The sequence below is a fragment of the Artemia franciscana genome, unplaced genomic scaffold (genome assembly GCF_032884065.1).
Source record: "Artemia franciscana unplaced genomic scaffold, ASM3288406v1 PGA_scaffold_1180, whole genome shotgun sequence".
In the NCBI taxonomy this organism is placed as follows: Eukaryota; Metazoa; Arthropoda; class Branchiopoda; order Anostraca; family Artemiidae; genus Artemia; species Artemia franciscana.
In genome coordinates, this window is record NW_027062618.1 from 1,098,620 (window position 1) to 1,115,300 (window position 16,681).

Consider the following 16,681-nt stretch of genomic DNA (forward strand, 5'->3'; position numbering starts at 1 on the left):
TATTCGACTGTAAACCAGAATTTCTATTGCCCTTCGCAAGATTCGACAGTGATCGGATGGCAACTAGCCCCCCCCCCCAACCAAGGCCCCTTTTCCCCAAATGTATCCAATAAAAATTTTGAGATAGCAATTTTTCAGAATAGTTTAAAGATCAAATAATAGACACTCCGGGATCGATACATCCCCCCAGACCCCGGGGGCAAGTGTTGCAAACTATGCCCCGAGGGCATATATGGTTTTATGTAAGGATTGATCACACAAACTTTACTGATGGCTCGCTTGATTGGAAATTCATAGTTCTAGTTACCTTTTTAAGAGTCATCAAAAGTAATTGGTGGGTATTTACCAGTGCTGTCACTTACTTGAAGTACTTTTACTTGAAGTACTACTTAAGTAAAATTTTCCATTACTTGTACTTGTACTTAAGTAAAAAATCTAGGGTGTGCTTATTACTTGATACTTAAGTAAGATTACGAAATACTTGTTACTTAAGATACTTTTAATGAACTGGTTTTTCAAATACTTTACCTTTGACACGGAAATTTTGTGTGTGTGTGCTTTGGCGATGTACAAGAAAACAGCACCTTTAGATTTAGAGTAAACTCAGATATAGCTCCATGCCCTATTTTTGGATGTGAAATAAGGTATTTGTTTTTGACGAAAAAAAATTATAGTGTGATTAACACTTGGTTTAGTTTTGTTTAAAAGTTATATAATAAGAAAATTGAAATTATTTCATAGTTCACTGGTCAACAGTGAGGTAAAATCCATTGTTTTGTGCTAAATGTTGCTTACTGTAGTCCATTTGATCTTATATTTCTGACATTAGTGTTTAAGTTTTGTCATCTCGTCAACTGAACCAGATTTCTACCATTTCATCATCTTCAGGACCATATTATTGGTAAAACTACTGAAGCTATGAATCTTTACCCATCTAAATGTTGTCTGCAATAAACAAGTCTGGGGAACTCTAGCTGGATCCAATGCAGTGGTATTTTGTCAAATCCATTCCAGCAAATTCAGGTATTCAGACTAATCTGACTTCAGATTTGTCACTCCATTCATAAGTTATAGGCCCTACTAAATTAAACGAAAACTCAACTTTCTTAAAACTTGAAACCCTCTCCCCCTCGCCCTATTTGAGATAGGGTTCGTGACATGTGATACCAGAGCTTGATATGAGCCCTAATCCTAGGCATCTCTGGTCTAGTTTTCATTCGGGTCCGTTACTCCATTTGCAATGTATACTAAATTAATCAGAAAACTTAAATTTTTCAGGAATTAAAACCCACTCCCACTTGTTATATTTGAGCTAGGGTCTTTATCTCGAAACTAGATATGTGTCATGGTCTTAGGCCTCTTTGGTTCAATTTTCATTCAGATCCATCGCTCCATTCGTAGGTTAATCTGAATTAAACGAAAAACTGTTTTTAGCAGATAAAGCCCTTTCCCCCCTGTTCTATTTGAGCTAGGGTCTTCATTTTTCAGCTTGATGTGTCTCATGATCCTTGGCACCAAATCTGGCTATCCAAATTTTCATCCAAATCCGACTAGCGGTTCTCCCCGTATACTTGTCTGTCCGCCCGTCTGTGCAATCGAGTATAGTGGGAGAACCGCCAGTCGGATTTGTATTAAAATTGAACTATTTGGATTAACATTGAGCTTAATTAGAGCGAGGGGGCTTTAAGTGTTAAAACAAAATTTGAGGTTTTCATCTAATTCAGTGTAACTAGCGAGTGGAGTGATGGATCTCAATGAGGATTGAACCAAAGATGCCTAAGACCATGACAGGCATCAAGTTTTGAGATGAAAACCCTACCTCAAATAGAACGAGGGGGAGCGGGTTTTAAGTGCCGAGAAAGTCAAGCTTTTTGTTTAATTTAGTATAACTTGTGAATGGAACCAAAGATGTCTAGGATCAGGGCTCATATCTAGCTCTGATATCACAAACCCTATCTCAAATAGGGTTTGATTTGCTTGAATCGCTCAAAGCTTGATTTGCGTATTCAACTTAAGCTATTCGTTTTGAGATTTATTTATTTATTTATTTTAGTACCTGTTGTGTGTTTTTTTTTGCTATGATTGTTTACTTAATTTCTGTTCGTTTTGGATTTCATTTATTCTTTAATTTATGCATAAGTTTTTATGCAAACCATTTTTTTTTTGGTTTTTCATTACAAAACTTTATTCTTTTCATTTGGCAAGCCATCATAGAAGACGTCCTAGGAGACCGAAGCATTAGAGGATATCCGGAAGACATTTTATTCCCCGGAACATTACTTACATAAATTCAATAACTTAATGTTCAATATATAGATTTATAGTTTATATTTTCTTGTTAATTTTAGCTAATTAACTAAATAATTTATGTTAGAAACTCATAATTTGTATATTTCTTTTCACTAAAATGCAATAAAAATATACAATAACGGACAAAACCTTAAATTAAGACAGTGAACAAGAAAATACTATAAAAAAGATGAATAAATGCTAACCAACAAAACGAAGAATGAACCGATAAATTCGTAAATTTGTGTTCCTTCCTTCTTTTCGTGGTATAGCATTTTGTTGCATAGAATAACGAAGATACAGCAAAGTCCTTTGGATCTTCTAGTAGGCAAAACCCTTCCAATCAAAGCATTTCAACGGCAATAAAAACAAACAGGAGTTTGTCAAACGAAAACCTAAAGTATTTGGGCATGAAATGTTACATCAACATAACACTTACATGATCATAAGGGTTCTTTTACACCACGCTATTGGACTTTTGACTTTAAGTAATTTTAATGCGCAAAATTTGCGCGCAACGTCGGTAGTGCCAAGTAGAATCGAGCTTCTCTTAGAATTTCATGTTATGTAAGGTCATGTTACGTTATGAAAAAGTCAATAGCAGCAATAAAATGGAACGCCTAAGTGAGCAACGAACAAATCTTGAAAGCAAATTAACAAACATTTCCTAGAAAGCCTTTCACACTTGATCAGAGAGTGAATCTCTGTCTCCATAATTTTTGAACAGTTTGCTTATTGATGATTGTGGGGATTTTAGACGATGATTACGACGGTTTTACTACTCCAATATTTTATTCAAAGATTATGTGTGTCTCATACTTTGTTGTAACTGCAATTGAGATTAATAATTAGATAAACGTTGAAACGGCTAGGACACGTTCTGCGGATGCAGGATGACAGAATGCCAAAGGTCATCCTTTTCAGCCAAACGAAAAGCAGGTGACCCCCGAGCAGAATGACAGTATGTTGTAAGGAAAATTTTAAGAAAAATTAGAACTTATTCAAAGGGTGTCGGAGGGAAGGAGCGTGCGTAGCCGTTATGGGCTCAGGGGGCTTAGTGCTTCAGCGAGTTGTCAGTATTAGTAGTAGCAGTGGCAAAAAAATGAAGCACTCATCATGTACAACCCAATAGGTTTCCCTGATGATTGTTGAAAGAAGATGTAAGCGTTGTCTTTGCTAATAAATTTATTTGTCTTTTCGTTTTCTGATCCATGACAATATCGTTTTCTAAAAAGAGCGGATTCAAAAAAGGAAAAGAAAAAAACGCTGTCAAAAAGATATCAAGTCATTTTTTAATAAGTATAACTAAATGAATATAAACTATTTTTGATTAAATGCTAAAAGACATTCCTCTCCAAAAATCTAATTAATACGTCTTTATCGAGTTTCAGCCGGTTCGGCGTACGTCATTTAAACAAAGAAAAGTACCTGGATCGAAAAATGTGTTTTTTTTTGGAAAGTATAAAAAGTAAAGTTTTCTAGCCTTGGCGCTTGTTTTTAGATCATTTGTCGTCTAAAAAGGATATAGCACAAGTCTTAAGTAAGTGTGGTTTAGGTTTTAGGTTTTGTTAAGCGTTTTTACAAATTTTATTGGTTGTCTCGTGCTTGCTCTGCATTTTCAGTTAATACAGTAGTTGAAAGAGAACCTTGGATTCCCTTAGTTTGACCTAGGTCAGGACCAGCACATACTTGTCTAGGCATTCAGGATCGACTGTGGTGCTGCCGCTATCTACGCCTGCGGCTGCTTTGACGGCTGCTACGCCTGCGTACTGGGTGTTTTGAACCCGGCGGGCTCGCCTTAACAAGCGTTAAGGACCCCCAAAAAAGATTCACTCCAGGCAGTTAACCGTTGGGCTAGTACAGTCTTCAGTCGCAGCAAACCGAGAGACCTCAGAGCATTATAATTTGGCACTTATCCATGAGCCAAATCAAGGCTTTATATATTTAAGCAATTCGCCTTAATAATACTTTTCTTACGAAGGACAAACCAGTTCCAGAAATAGCACACAATAAAAATAATTTTTAAAGCCCAGTCAGCCTAAAAGTTAAAGATGAAACTGATCATATCTTGAATTTCCTCCCAAAACTTCTTAAGAACTTAAGAAACACGCTATAACCTACTTCAATTTTTGCTTTTGGGTTTTAATTGATGCATTAAAACAAATAATAGACAAAATCAAAGAACTTACCTCGGTCGAGGCTTAATGGGCTCAATAGAAGCTGTGTAATTAATCAAAAACGGTTCCAAGCATTGCCCCTTCTCTCCTCTAAATTTAGCTGGGACATTTTTTATAATTCTACCCAAGCCAAGATCTGGCACTACAGGGCTCCCATTGTCAGCATGCAAATTGTCCACTAAAGTCAGGAATGAGAATATAGAGTCACTACCTTTCAGAGTAGGAACAAGGAGCAGAGATCGAAGGTAGGATTCCATTATCTGAAATAAATGAACAAAATAAATAAAATCAACATACAAATAGTAAATTAAATGAATAAATGCGCAAAACATATTCAAGAGACATGCTGCCAAACAACCTAAATCCTGACTCAGTGTGAAAATTATTTAAGTCCTGAGTCGACGCAATTACGAGTGTAGCCTCGACAACTCCACAAGCCTAAGCAAAGGGATATCGTGCGAAAATTGTAAAATTCGACTTAGTTCAAAAACTACCAGTTTTATGGTGCGGGTTGGCTCAATGCTAAAAAGAGCTGTTTCCAGGATCGGTAAAAAAAAAAAAAAAAAAAAAAAAAAAAAAAAAAAAAAAAAAAAAAAAAAAAAAAAAAAAAAAAAGTTAAGATCTGACTTAATACAAAAACAAGCTCAAGTCTGCTTCAGTGCAAAAAAAAAAAACAACAACAAAAAACAGAAACAAATGAGAAATTTACTTATAAAAAAATGATCATAAAGCCTTAACATTTCTGCTTCATAAGCAGAAACACTTATTAACGAAAAAAAAAATAATAAACTAGCTTAAACATAACACACCCATTTTTTTTATATTTTCGTGTCGTAAATTATAATTATAGAAAGGGCCAGTGGTATGAAAACTGATTTGAGAATAAGACAAATTCAGTGAAAAAAAAAAAAAAATGAAAGCTCAAATTACAATAGGCGGCAAATTTCATTGACACGGTACGAAAACGACTCAAGTCCTGGCTCAATGCAAGCTAATTACTTAATCAGTGCAAAACTTACTTAAATCCTGACTCGATGTAGAAACGACCCAAGCCTAAACTCCACTTAGTCATTTTCTATTACCAATTTTTCGGCAACGATGCAGGCAAATTGCACTAATAGGAATGTTGCACCTTGTTTGAACTTAAACTATTCAAGAATGTTCAATCTCGATGATGAGAAAACCCAATTGAGGATTAAAAACTACAGCACTCCCAAATGTTACCCCAACACCATCTTTTAGCAGAAAGGACAGATGTTTTCATGTATAACTTAGTTTTAGACACGTAAAAATTATTTGGAACATTTTACAAACAAGATTTTAGAATATAGCTTTCAATTTAGTTTACTAATGCAAAACGCAAATGAAACTTTCAAAGCATTAATTTGTAACTCTTACATTAATGTGTTTGTGTCAGTGGAAAAAATTATTTTGGACTGAAAAACCAACAAATGATCCACCCTTTGATTTTCTATACGTTTGAAGGGAATGGGTTTAAAAGGAAGAAAGCATGAACGAGAACGTTAAAGAATTAAAATTCAGAACCAATTGATCCAGGTATGAATAAAAAAAAGTTGCTATCACAGACAGGCATGCTAGTTAAACGTAACGACTCGGCGTTTCATTAAAAAAAAAAAATATAAAAATAATTTGAAAAAAAATGAACTAAAAACGAGCGTGATGGCTTTGCGGATATCCTTGCCAACACATCTGTTTCGCGTTATTGATTTTTTTTAACACACTGAAAATTACCCTCATTTTTTGTTTTTTAATTATCTTTACTTTTTTTATACCAAATATCAAACATAGTCAATGCGGTCTCACAAATCTATTGAAAAAGAGAAAAGTTAGTAAACCGTATAAAAAAACGAAAAATAATTGAAAAAATCGCGAGATTCGGGAAATACCTAATGATTGACGAGGTAAGAACTAGAAAGATAATACAAAAACAGGAAGATAATAAAAAAGAGGAGAGAAAAATAGAAGAAAGAGCAAAAAAAAACTCACAGGGCGTTTGGATTCAAGGAATTCGTGATTTCGGAAACCGAAGATTTTTTTCGGCGGCAGACGAACGTCATGCAAAATTCCATGAAACTTAGTCAGCTGGTCCTCAAGGTTATAAAACTCGGAATATTCCCGTTCTACCGTCCAACGAAAGTTGTCTAGAGCATCTTAAAAAAGAAGTAATAATATCAAAAGAACTAAAAACTATCATTGAAAATAAAAAAGGTAGTTAATTCTGAAGAACAATTTGAAAAAAAGAAGATAATGAAGAAATTGATAAAGTATCTAAAAAGTATTCACTTTTTAAATTAATACACAGGCTAGTTCATACACTTAATCTAACTAAATGACGGATCTTTTAACCCAAAACTGAGCCATAACACTCTGTTACATCTCTTGGAAAGACATTCGGCAGGTATTTGTCCTGATGTTAAATGCTCTTTCTAGCACAGATGAGTTATTTATTTTTTACTGGTTACCTGCGTGGTTTTATGTTGTGCTTCAAATTTTAATCCTTACTACAAATCCTTATGTCCTAATTTAGCCTTTCAAATTGCGTAAAACAACTATATTTTCGATTTTCAATAAAACTCCCTATTTCCAATGCTTGTCCGTACTATGAGGAGAAAGCAATAAAACTATAATTTTTCTTTGAAAAAAAAAAACACTTTTGAGGAGGTATGGAGGCTTTTGGATCCGAACACACACTAGAACCAAAATTTCACTTATTCGATTTTTAACCCAAAGAGATCAGGAAATTTTCTTATAATTTGTACATTTTTTGCCTTTAGTCAATGATGTCTCCCTCCCCCCAAAGAAAGAATCACCCTTTTTCGCTTGAAAAACCATAACCTCACGATTAATCCAGTATATACTAGATTAAATAGGTTGGCCTACATCTAATCTACATAGGAAGCATGGGTTCCCTCCCTACATTAAGACAAAATATAGTAATTTCCTTCATATACATATATATATATATATGTACCTAACTGTACCTAAAGTACCGAAACCCTACAGGCAGGTGTGTATTCTCCTGATGAGCCCTTCTGTTGGGTTGTTTTTTTTGTGCTGTTGCACTGGTGATTTCTCTTTTCATTATATATATATATATATATATATATATATATATATATATATATATATATATATATATATATATATATATATATATATATATATATATATATATATATATATATACCTAACTGTACCTAAAGTGCCGAAACCCTACAGGCAGGTGTGTATTCTCCTGATGAGCCCTTGTGTTGGGTTGTTGTTTTTTTTTTGTTTTTTTTTGTGCTGTTGCACTGGTGATTTCTCTTTTCATTATATATATATATATATATATATATATATATATATATATATATATATATATATATATATATATATATATATATATATATATAAATATATATATATATATATATATATATATATATATATATATACATATATATATATATATACCTAACTGTACCTAAAGTGCCGAAACCCAACAGGCAGGTGTGTATTCTCCTGATGAGCCCTTGTGTTGGGTTGTTGGTTTTTTTTTTTTTTTGTGCTGTTGCACTGGTGATTTCTCTTTTTATTATATATATATATATATATATATATATATATATATATATATATATATATATATATATATATACATATATATATATATATATATATATATATATATATATATATACCTAACTGTACCTAAAGTGCCGAAACCCTACAGGCAGGTGTGTATTCTCCTGATGAGCCCTTGTGTTGGGTTGTTGGTTTTTTTTTTTGTGCTGTTGCACTGGTGATTTCTCTTTTCATTATATATATATATATATATATATATATATATATATATATATATATATATATATATATATATATATATATATATATATATATATATATATATATATATATATATATATATATATATATATATATATATATATATATATATATATATATATATACCTAACTGTACCTAAAGTGCCGAAACCCTACAGACAGGTGTGTATTCTCCTGATGAGCCCTTGTGTTGGGTTGTTGGTTTTTTTTTTTTTTGTGCTGTTGCACTGGTGATTTCTCTTTTCATTATATATATATATATATATATATATATATATATATATATATATATATATATATATATATATATATATATATATATATATATATATATATATATATATATATATATATATATATATATATATATATATATATATATATATATATATATATATATATTTAATTGCTCCAACTCAAGGTGAAGACATAAGCAAACAAGTAAAATGTGAATTTTTTTTTTTTTGAAGTCCACAAAGGCAGCGGCTGAAGCGCAACAAGTTATACAGCGAAATAGTTCGTACTGACAAGCAGCCTGTTTGATAAGCGAGGAGTAATTTCTATTTACAGGAGTTTTACTCCTGCTGCAAAGAAAGGGAAGTTGAAACAGCAGAGAGCTGACGTTCAGAAAGTGAATTTAACCAATGGGCGGCTGATCTTAATAAACAGGATATGATTTCCTAGATATTACAGCTCATTACGTGATAAGAAGAGGTGACAGAAAGCTCACTTTGATGCATAGGTAGAAATATCTTAGACATATATAATAGATAGACAGTTAATAGATCTGATTCAAGAACAAGCATAATAATAAATCCAGACAACAACGTATAATTAAGTCATTTTCTTCATCCCGTAAGACTCTATGACCGAGAAAGCAGGAAGAGACCTTGCCTGGGAAGACTAAAAGTAGCTCACAGTTACGCCCCATTCTTCACACCATTCACTACAGGGAAGCATCTTTGGAAAATACGTTCAAAAACATTCACAACTACTTGTTTTTCATATAACTCCCTATTTTCCAATACTTGGTTCTTTCTATAAAAAATTTTAAACAGTATTACTAAAGGTTTTTACTACTCGTAGTCCCCTACTCTTAGGTGTGAAGAAAAAACTTTTGTGGGGAGTGGCTGCCTGATTGCGGCAAAGAAAAAGACAAAGCAGGTCACAACTAAAGTTCAGAAAGTGAATTTAATCAATAAGCTGCTGATCTTAAGGAACAGGATGTGGCTTTTTAGTTATTAAAGCTCATTTTGGTAAATAAATTGTGAGGTATAAAGTAGAGAGGATCATTTCTTCTAAATACTGAAAGCTGCTCACGCTAGAGCCAACATTCTTCGTAAAATCCATAGTGGCCTTTCAGAATTTCAGAAAGCTACTAAAAGTCTATTTTACAACTAATGATTGAGGAGATGATATAGTTATTTTTTATTGTGATGCCCTTGTGTTCTCTTGAATCCTACTGACGAGTGTAAAAAGGTCAATCTTACAGGTTTGTAAACATAGAAATGAAGTGGTAAAGTAAGGCGAGTAATTTAAGTTTTTTTTCTGTTTTGTTGTTTATTTTTGGGAGGGATGATTCATATTTACTTTATAATATTTTGATATGTATTATAGAATACTGCGATGTATGGTTATGTTTGGTACTGAGACACTGATATCATGCAAAGGTTGTTTTGCACAGAACCTGCATAATGCAATGCATCTTAAACAAAAGCAGTTAAGCTGTGGGAATGCAGAAGCCAGACATATTTAGTGAATATTACCCACCTATAGGATTCAGAGCTCAGATCAGAATCTGATGACAACGTAGATACTGCTGAACAAGAAGATTTTCTTGGCCTAATTATAGGAGATAAACAGGATAATCAAGGAAACAAAGAAATCTCAAAAGCCCCAAAAGTACCGTACACATCCCTCCTTAATCAGTTTCAACTTCAAACACTTCATTCCAGTCGTTTAAGACTCGCCCTATCCTTTGATAATAAATCCTGTCCAGCCTATATACCGAAATATCCTCCCGCCCTAACATTAACCGGCACGGGTAAGGCCAATCAGGGCCGTTGCAGAGCCTGTAGCGAAACTTCAACCTGTGACTGTGTCACATGCTCGTTATGAGCTTGGTTTTGTGCCGGGTCGACTTTTTAATCTGGATTATTGTTGTTAATTGTATATATTAAATTTGACCTGTCGACTGATTTTCATCCGTATATAACAATTATTATTATTGATTGTAAATATTATAATTTTGTGTATGTTAGTTTTGACTTGTCGACTGATTTTCGTGTGTATATGACAACAAAAACTAATAATCGGCTCTGTCCGTCGCATGGTTTTTAAATAAAGTGAATTTGAATTTGAATGATCTGGAATAATCTGACTGCAGCAGTGATAATGATGTTACCTCGGAATTAAAGGGTCAAGACCTGGACAGGAATAGTGAGATCAGAGTACCCGGATAAAGAAGGCTCCCTAGTGAAGTATTGAAGCAAAAAGCAGCACTAGCAGAAATAGGGAAGCAGTTTAGCATTCTAATGTACACGTCTTCCAAATTCCATAAATCTTACTAAAGCCATCTACAAGATATGTAATCTTAGTCAATTCATCAAAAGGCGTGAAACCTCGGAATTAAAGGGTCAAGACCTGGACAAAAATAGTGAGATCAGAGTACCCGGATAAAGAAGGCTCCCTAGTGAAGTATTGAAGCAAAAAGCAGCACTAGCAGAAATAGGGAAGCAGTTTAGCATTCCAATGTACACGTCTTCCAAATTCCATAAATCTTATTAAAGCCATCTACAAGATATGTAATCTTAGTCAATTCATCAAAAGGCGTGAAAATTTGATTGAACAGTACTCATCCAAATTTATTAGTTCAGAAAGAGCCTCTCTCTGCTAATTCTTCGATCAAAATCTTTCCCTTTTTCCCTTTCACACTAGCAACGGCCCTTATTTCAAAGCAAGGGGCGCATGAAGGTAAAAAACGCCCACTTTCAGTAGAAAAAACTTGTTTTTTTCATTTTTTAGAGAGGAAAACCAGAACAAAATGACTCTGGACCGCTTGAATGACTACTTTTACACTCACCATGGTTTAAGTGAAATTGTGACTCAGTCCCTGCAACTTCAGCACCAAGCATGAGTCTAATTATATTTCTCCAAAATCTTTTAAAATAGCTATTTTAAAATAAACAACTCATTCTGTCTCTCGATAAAAAAAAGGAAACACTGAAACAGTTTTCAGTTTGTTTTTGTTCTGTTTTTTTTTGCTGTTTTAGCCCCCCCCCCACCAAAAAACAAAACTCCTAATATGCAAGCTTATACAAGACAAGAGTTTATTAAATTAGTGACTTAATTGATTATAACTGATTTGTATATCACCATCGGAAAACAAAACATCCGAAGAATTTCAGCGTAATTGGACAACAGGAAATCGGCAAGATATAATCACAAGTTTCGTCCAGAATTTGATCTTTAACTTACAGTTTATGTTCGCTGTATAAATTTTAGTATAAGACTACTATTTTCCTGTTCTACAGTTTTAATATATTAACGGAAGTCGATGATTTTGCTAACATTCAATAGCTGAAATTCAGTTCTATCCATTTACCGAATTACATTTTTTTTATTTAGTGTACAGGGGTTTTAGATTGAAAATACATCGAAAATTGGTTCAAAATCGTAAAAAAAAAAACAGACAATTTTCCTAATTCTTAGGCTTGTTAGATCCTTATTAAATAAAAAATAAAACAATATCTTAATTCTAGCGGGGCGAATGGATAGATCTGAGACTAATGTTTTTTTTTTTTGGTTTATCTTAAAGTATATAAATTTTTTTATACATAAATTCTTTTCTAATTTGTTACCTGTATGTTTTTCGACCTTTTATAAGAAAAGGGAACATAGTTATGAAACCAGAAACGTTGACATGGTTGGAATTTCTGTTCCTATTACAATGAGATCTAAGTTTTCCGCCAGGTACATGGGCCCTGAAGTCTGGAATAGACTTAGGTAAGAAGACCCTTGAGGAATTCAAGAAAATTCTTCCGTAGAAATTTCATTCAACATAAAGTGCACCCTCTGGGTTATATTCCTACCAGACAGTTTCACCATCGCTGAGAACCCCCCTCCCTGTCAAATTGCTTGCGGAAGATTCAGCCTGAAAAATTCTCCTTAGCATTCTTTCGTTTGAATAGGATTTTAATCTCTAATCTCTTTCTCGATCACTCAGAAATGCCCTCTTCCGTGAATATTATTTCCAAGAAAACAAAACTCGTAGAAAAACGCCCCTGGACAATTCCCCGGAACATCTCCATGTGAAAAATTTGGCAAGGAGAAAGTAAGACAATTAAAACGAACTTCGTATAGTAACTATGTCAGATCCTCCAGTGTAACAAAACCCCTGGAATAATCGCCCCTCCCCAAAAATTTTCCTCCCCAAGGAAGATTCTCCCTATAGAAATCCACCCCAAGAAACCCCCCACCCCCAAAAAAAATGTCTGTAAACTTCCCAATACCAAATATTATACATAAACAATGGGCAAATTTCATAACTTACAGGCTTCTCACAACGGACTGTAAGGGGTCATTTAGACCTAAAGAGGCATTTATTTGATTTTTCAACTATGCTGAACAAAATAAATATCTCATAATTTTGATTAAATAATTTTGGGGAAAATGGGCGTGGGAGGGGGCCCAATAGCACTCCAATATTTTTGGTTACTTAAAAGCAGCACTAGGACTTTAAATTTCCGTTCGAATGAGCCCTCTTCTGATATTCTAGGACCACTGGGTCAATACGATCACCCATGGAATAAAAAAATGAACACAAAAAAAACACATTCGTGATCTCTTTCCTGATAGCTAGGAGCTTGAAACCTTTATTGCAAGGTTCTCTGATACGCTGAATATGATGGTACGATTTTCATTAAGATTCTATGACTTTTAGGGGGTGTTTCCCCTTTTTTCGAAAATAAGGCAGAATTTCTCAGGCTTGTAGCCTTTGATGGGTAACACTAAACCTATTGAAACTTATATATTTGAAATCAACATAAAAATCTGATTCTTTTATATATCTATTAGTATCAAAACTAATTTTTTAGAGTTCAATTGCTATTGAGCCGGTTCGCTCCTTACTTACAGTTTGTTACCACGAACTGCTTAATATATCTGTTTTATCCAATATTCTAGAGACGGATTGATTGATTGGTTTCGAGTTGAGTTTACTCTTGTGTGTTGTTAAAATTGGTTATGTCGGTTTGTGCCAGGAATTCCAACGAGTTGTAGATTATGAGTGCGGGATTCATTCGAGTTCTCTGTAAACATATTAATTTTAGAATTGTATATTAATAGTTTAGTAGGGGATGAGGCAGGGGAAGGAGTAAAATGTTCTTTTTCTGAGAAAGTGTTTGAATAGTTGTTTCGTGTTCTTTGGGTTGTCCCAAACACGCCAATTTACGTCGGGACTTGTACCATCTTTGTTACGGAAAAAGTACCATCTTTGCAAAACGTTAACTGAAAGAGTGCGTACATTTTCTAAAAACACAAAAATAGAGATATATACTAAATGTCCCTTAATTAGTGTGAGTGTAATGCGCCAATGTTTATTTTTGTTTTGTTTGGATTATATGGGAATTTAAATGTTGCGTTTTGTTGCAACCCATTTGTCAATTTAAAAAAAAAATGAATTCAATTATATAATTATATTGTCCTTGGGTCGCTAACTTGCTTGTTTTATAGGGAACATATACCTTAAGTAAAGTAAAAAACGAAAACAAAATATAAAAGCATTCGAAAAAAAGAGATGCTATTTTTACCTTCATACTTTAGATCAACTCGCTGAACATCAATAACATAAACGAAATAATTCCTACGGCTTTCAGAACTGCGACGAATGATTCGAGGTATACTGACTCTCCAGGAACTGAGATCTCTATTCGGCTGAACATTCAAAGGGGAAAATCCATTATCGCTGAAGGTGTTTATATCTTCTCCCTAAAAATATGTCTGAGGATAAATAAAACACTAAAATCATTATATGTTTTAATAGCCTAGATTCCACCCGCCTCCATCCCCGAAGTTCGTTCAAAGATTCTAGTTTTAAGTTTTAATGTCGCTCCTTACTTTCAGTTAAAGAAAAAACTTTTTATTTATTTCTCTCATAAAATCTTGAAAACAGAAAGTCTCGAAAACAGTTTAGAGCAGAAATATTCGCAGAAATCAGGAAGGATAAAATATTAATTTTGCATCTCTCTCCCTCCGTCGCTTGCTAGCCGAAAAACTTTTAATTTTTGCTAGCCAAGGTCCTGGTTGTGGGCCTTAGGATTACGTATCAATTTCTACCCTCTCGTCTCTTCCTTGGAACTAATTCTGTATTTATCTAAAGCCGTTGTGGCTAAGTGGCTGGCGCGCTGAGTCGGGAGTCCTTTGTCCAAGGAGCAAGGGTTCAGCCCCTGGCGTGGCCAGTTATTTGGTCTGAGGCAGGATCATTGACATGATTCTGTAAGTTTAGCCAGAATCACAATTTCTGTTCGTTATAAATTTTAATGTTGGTCCCAAATTTCAGTTGAAAAACGTTTTTTCTATAAATAAAAGTTCAAATAGGGATAAACAATTTTATTAGATTTTTAATAGATGTGAGTGTTTCTGCTGATAACGGTCACTGTACATATGACCGAAATATCCATTATGTTTTGTGAATTATCTTTGTCAATTAAAAGGATTTATCCCATTTTAAACTTTCATTTATCGTCATAGAAAGGCAGTATGGTCTTAAAAATTCCCTACTTGTTTTTTGTTTTGTTTTTTATTCTTGCTGTTTTGCAATTCCAAACATTTGCATACAACGGCTTTAAATCTCTACAATGGGGGTTTCTGATTGTTTTGTAGTTGGGTAGAGAGGGAGATGCCTTAAAAGGTGTATTTTAATGCACCCCTTCTAAATTTTTAAAGTTTAAAGGACATTTAATTTTTTGTAACCCCGCCCCCCCCCAAAAAAAAAGCCAAGGTCCTGGTTGTGGGCCTTAGGATTACCGGTTGTGGGCCTTTAGGATTAGCGCCGAGTCGGGAGTCCTTTGTCCAAGGAGCAAGGGTTCAGTCCCCGGCGTGGCCAGTTATTTGGTCTGAGGCAGGATCATTGACATGATTCTGTAAGTTTAGCCACAATCACAAATTCTATTCGTTGTAAATTTTAATGTTGGTCCTTAGTTTCAGTTGAAAAACTTTTTTTCTATAAATAAAAGTTCAAATAGGGATAAAAATTTTTATAGATTTTTAATATATGTGAGTGTTTCTGCTGATAACGGTCACTGTAATCCATTATGTTTTGTGAATTATCTTTGTCTATTAAAAGGATTTATCCCATTTTAAACTTTCATTTGTCGTCATAGAAAGGCAGTATGGTCTTAAAAATTATCTACTTGTTTTTTTTTCTTTTTTATTATTTAATTAGTGCAGTAGCAATTATTTCTGTCGTGAGTGTTACAACTGTTAAAGTTCTTTTATAACAAGAGCTAAGAGCTCATATGGCACTTGTGACGAGGTCTAAAGAGCCAAGAGCTTATATGGTATGAGCTCTGGCAAAATTCCAATCAATAGATTGCTTTAAAAGGAAAATCATAGGCTTAATTCCAGTCGGGATTTAAAATAAGAGCTCTGAGTCAAGAGGTCCTTCTAAATATCAAAATTCATTGAGATCCAATCACCCACTCGCAAGTAAAAAATACCTCGATTTTTCTAATTTTTCCTCTTCCTTCAGCCCCCCAGATGTTCGAATCGGGGAAAACAACTTTATCAAGTCAATTTGTACAGCTCCCTGACACGCCTACCAATTTTCATCGTGCTAGCGCGCCCAGAAGCACCAAACTCGCCAAAGCACTGAACATCACCATCTAACTCCCCCAAAGAGAGCGGATCTAGTCCGGTTACATCAGTCACGTATCGACAACATTTATAAGCATTTTCCGAGATTTCTGGTTTCCCCCTCTAGCTCCCCCTAATGTCAACAGATCTGGTCGGGATTTGAAATAAAAGATCTAAGACATGGGTTCCTTCTAAATATCAAATTTCATTAAGAATCGGTCACCCATTCTTAAGTTTAAAATATCTCAATTTTTCTAACTTTTCCAAATTAACAACCCCCAGCTCCTTCAAAGAGAACGGAACCGTACCAATTATGTCAATCTCGTATCTATAACATGTGCTTATTCTTCCCATCAAGTTTCATCCCGATATCTTCACTCTAAGCGTTTTCCAAGATTTCTGTTTCCCCCCTCCAACGCTCTATGTCCCCAGATCCGATTCGAATTGAAAATGGAGCATCTGAGACATAAGATTCTTCTATATATCAAGTTTCATTGAGATCTGATGACCCA

At 34.1% G+C, this 16,681-nt stretch overlaps 1 protein-coding gene across 1 annotated transcript in view; it reads right to left on the minus strand.

Moving 5' to 3' along the window:
- LOC136041248 (sorting nexin-14-like) overlaps nucleotides 1-14,314 on the minus strand; it is a 40,322-nt gene extending 26,008 nt beyond the window's left edge. The window contains exons 1-3 of the mRNA XM_065725855.1: nucleotides 14,126-14,314; nucleotides 6,474-6,637; nucleotides 4,479-4,726 (exon numbers count right to left, since the gene is read on the minus strand). Of these exons, the coding sequence (XP_065581927.1) occupies nucleotides 4,479-4,723 (245 nt within the window). The 5' untranslated portion in view covers nucleotides 4,724-4,726; nucleotides 6,474-6,637; nucleotides 14,126-14,314. The remainder of the gene's footprint in view (nucleotides 1-4,478; nucleotides 4,727-6,473; nucleotides 6,638-14,125) is intronic.
- Between the last annotated feature and the right edge of the window lie 2,367 nt (nucleotides 14,315-16,681).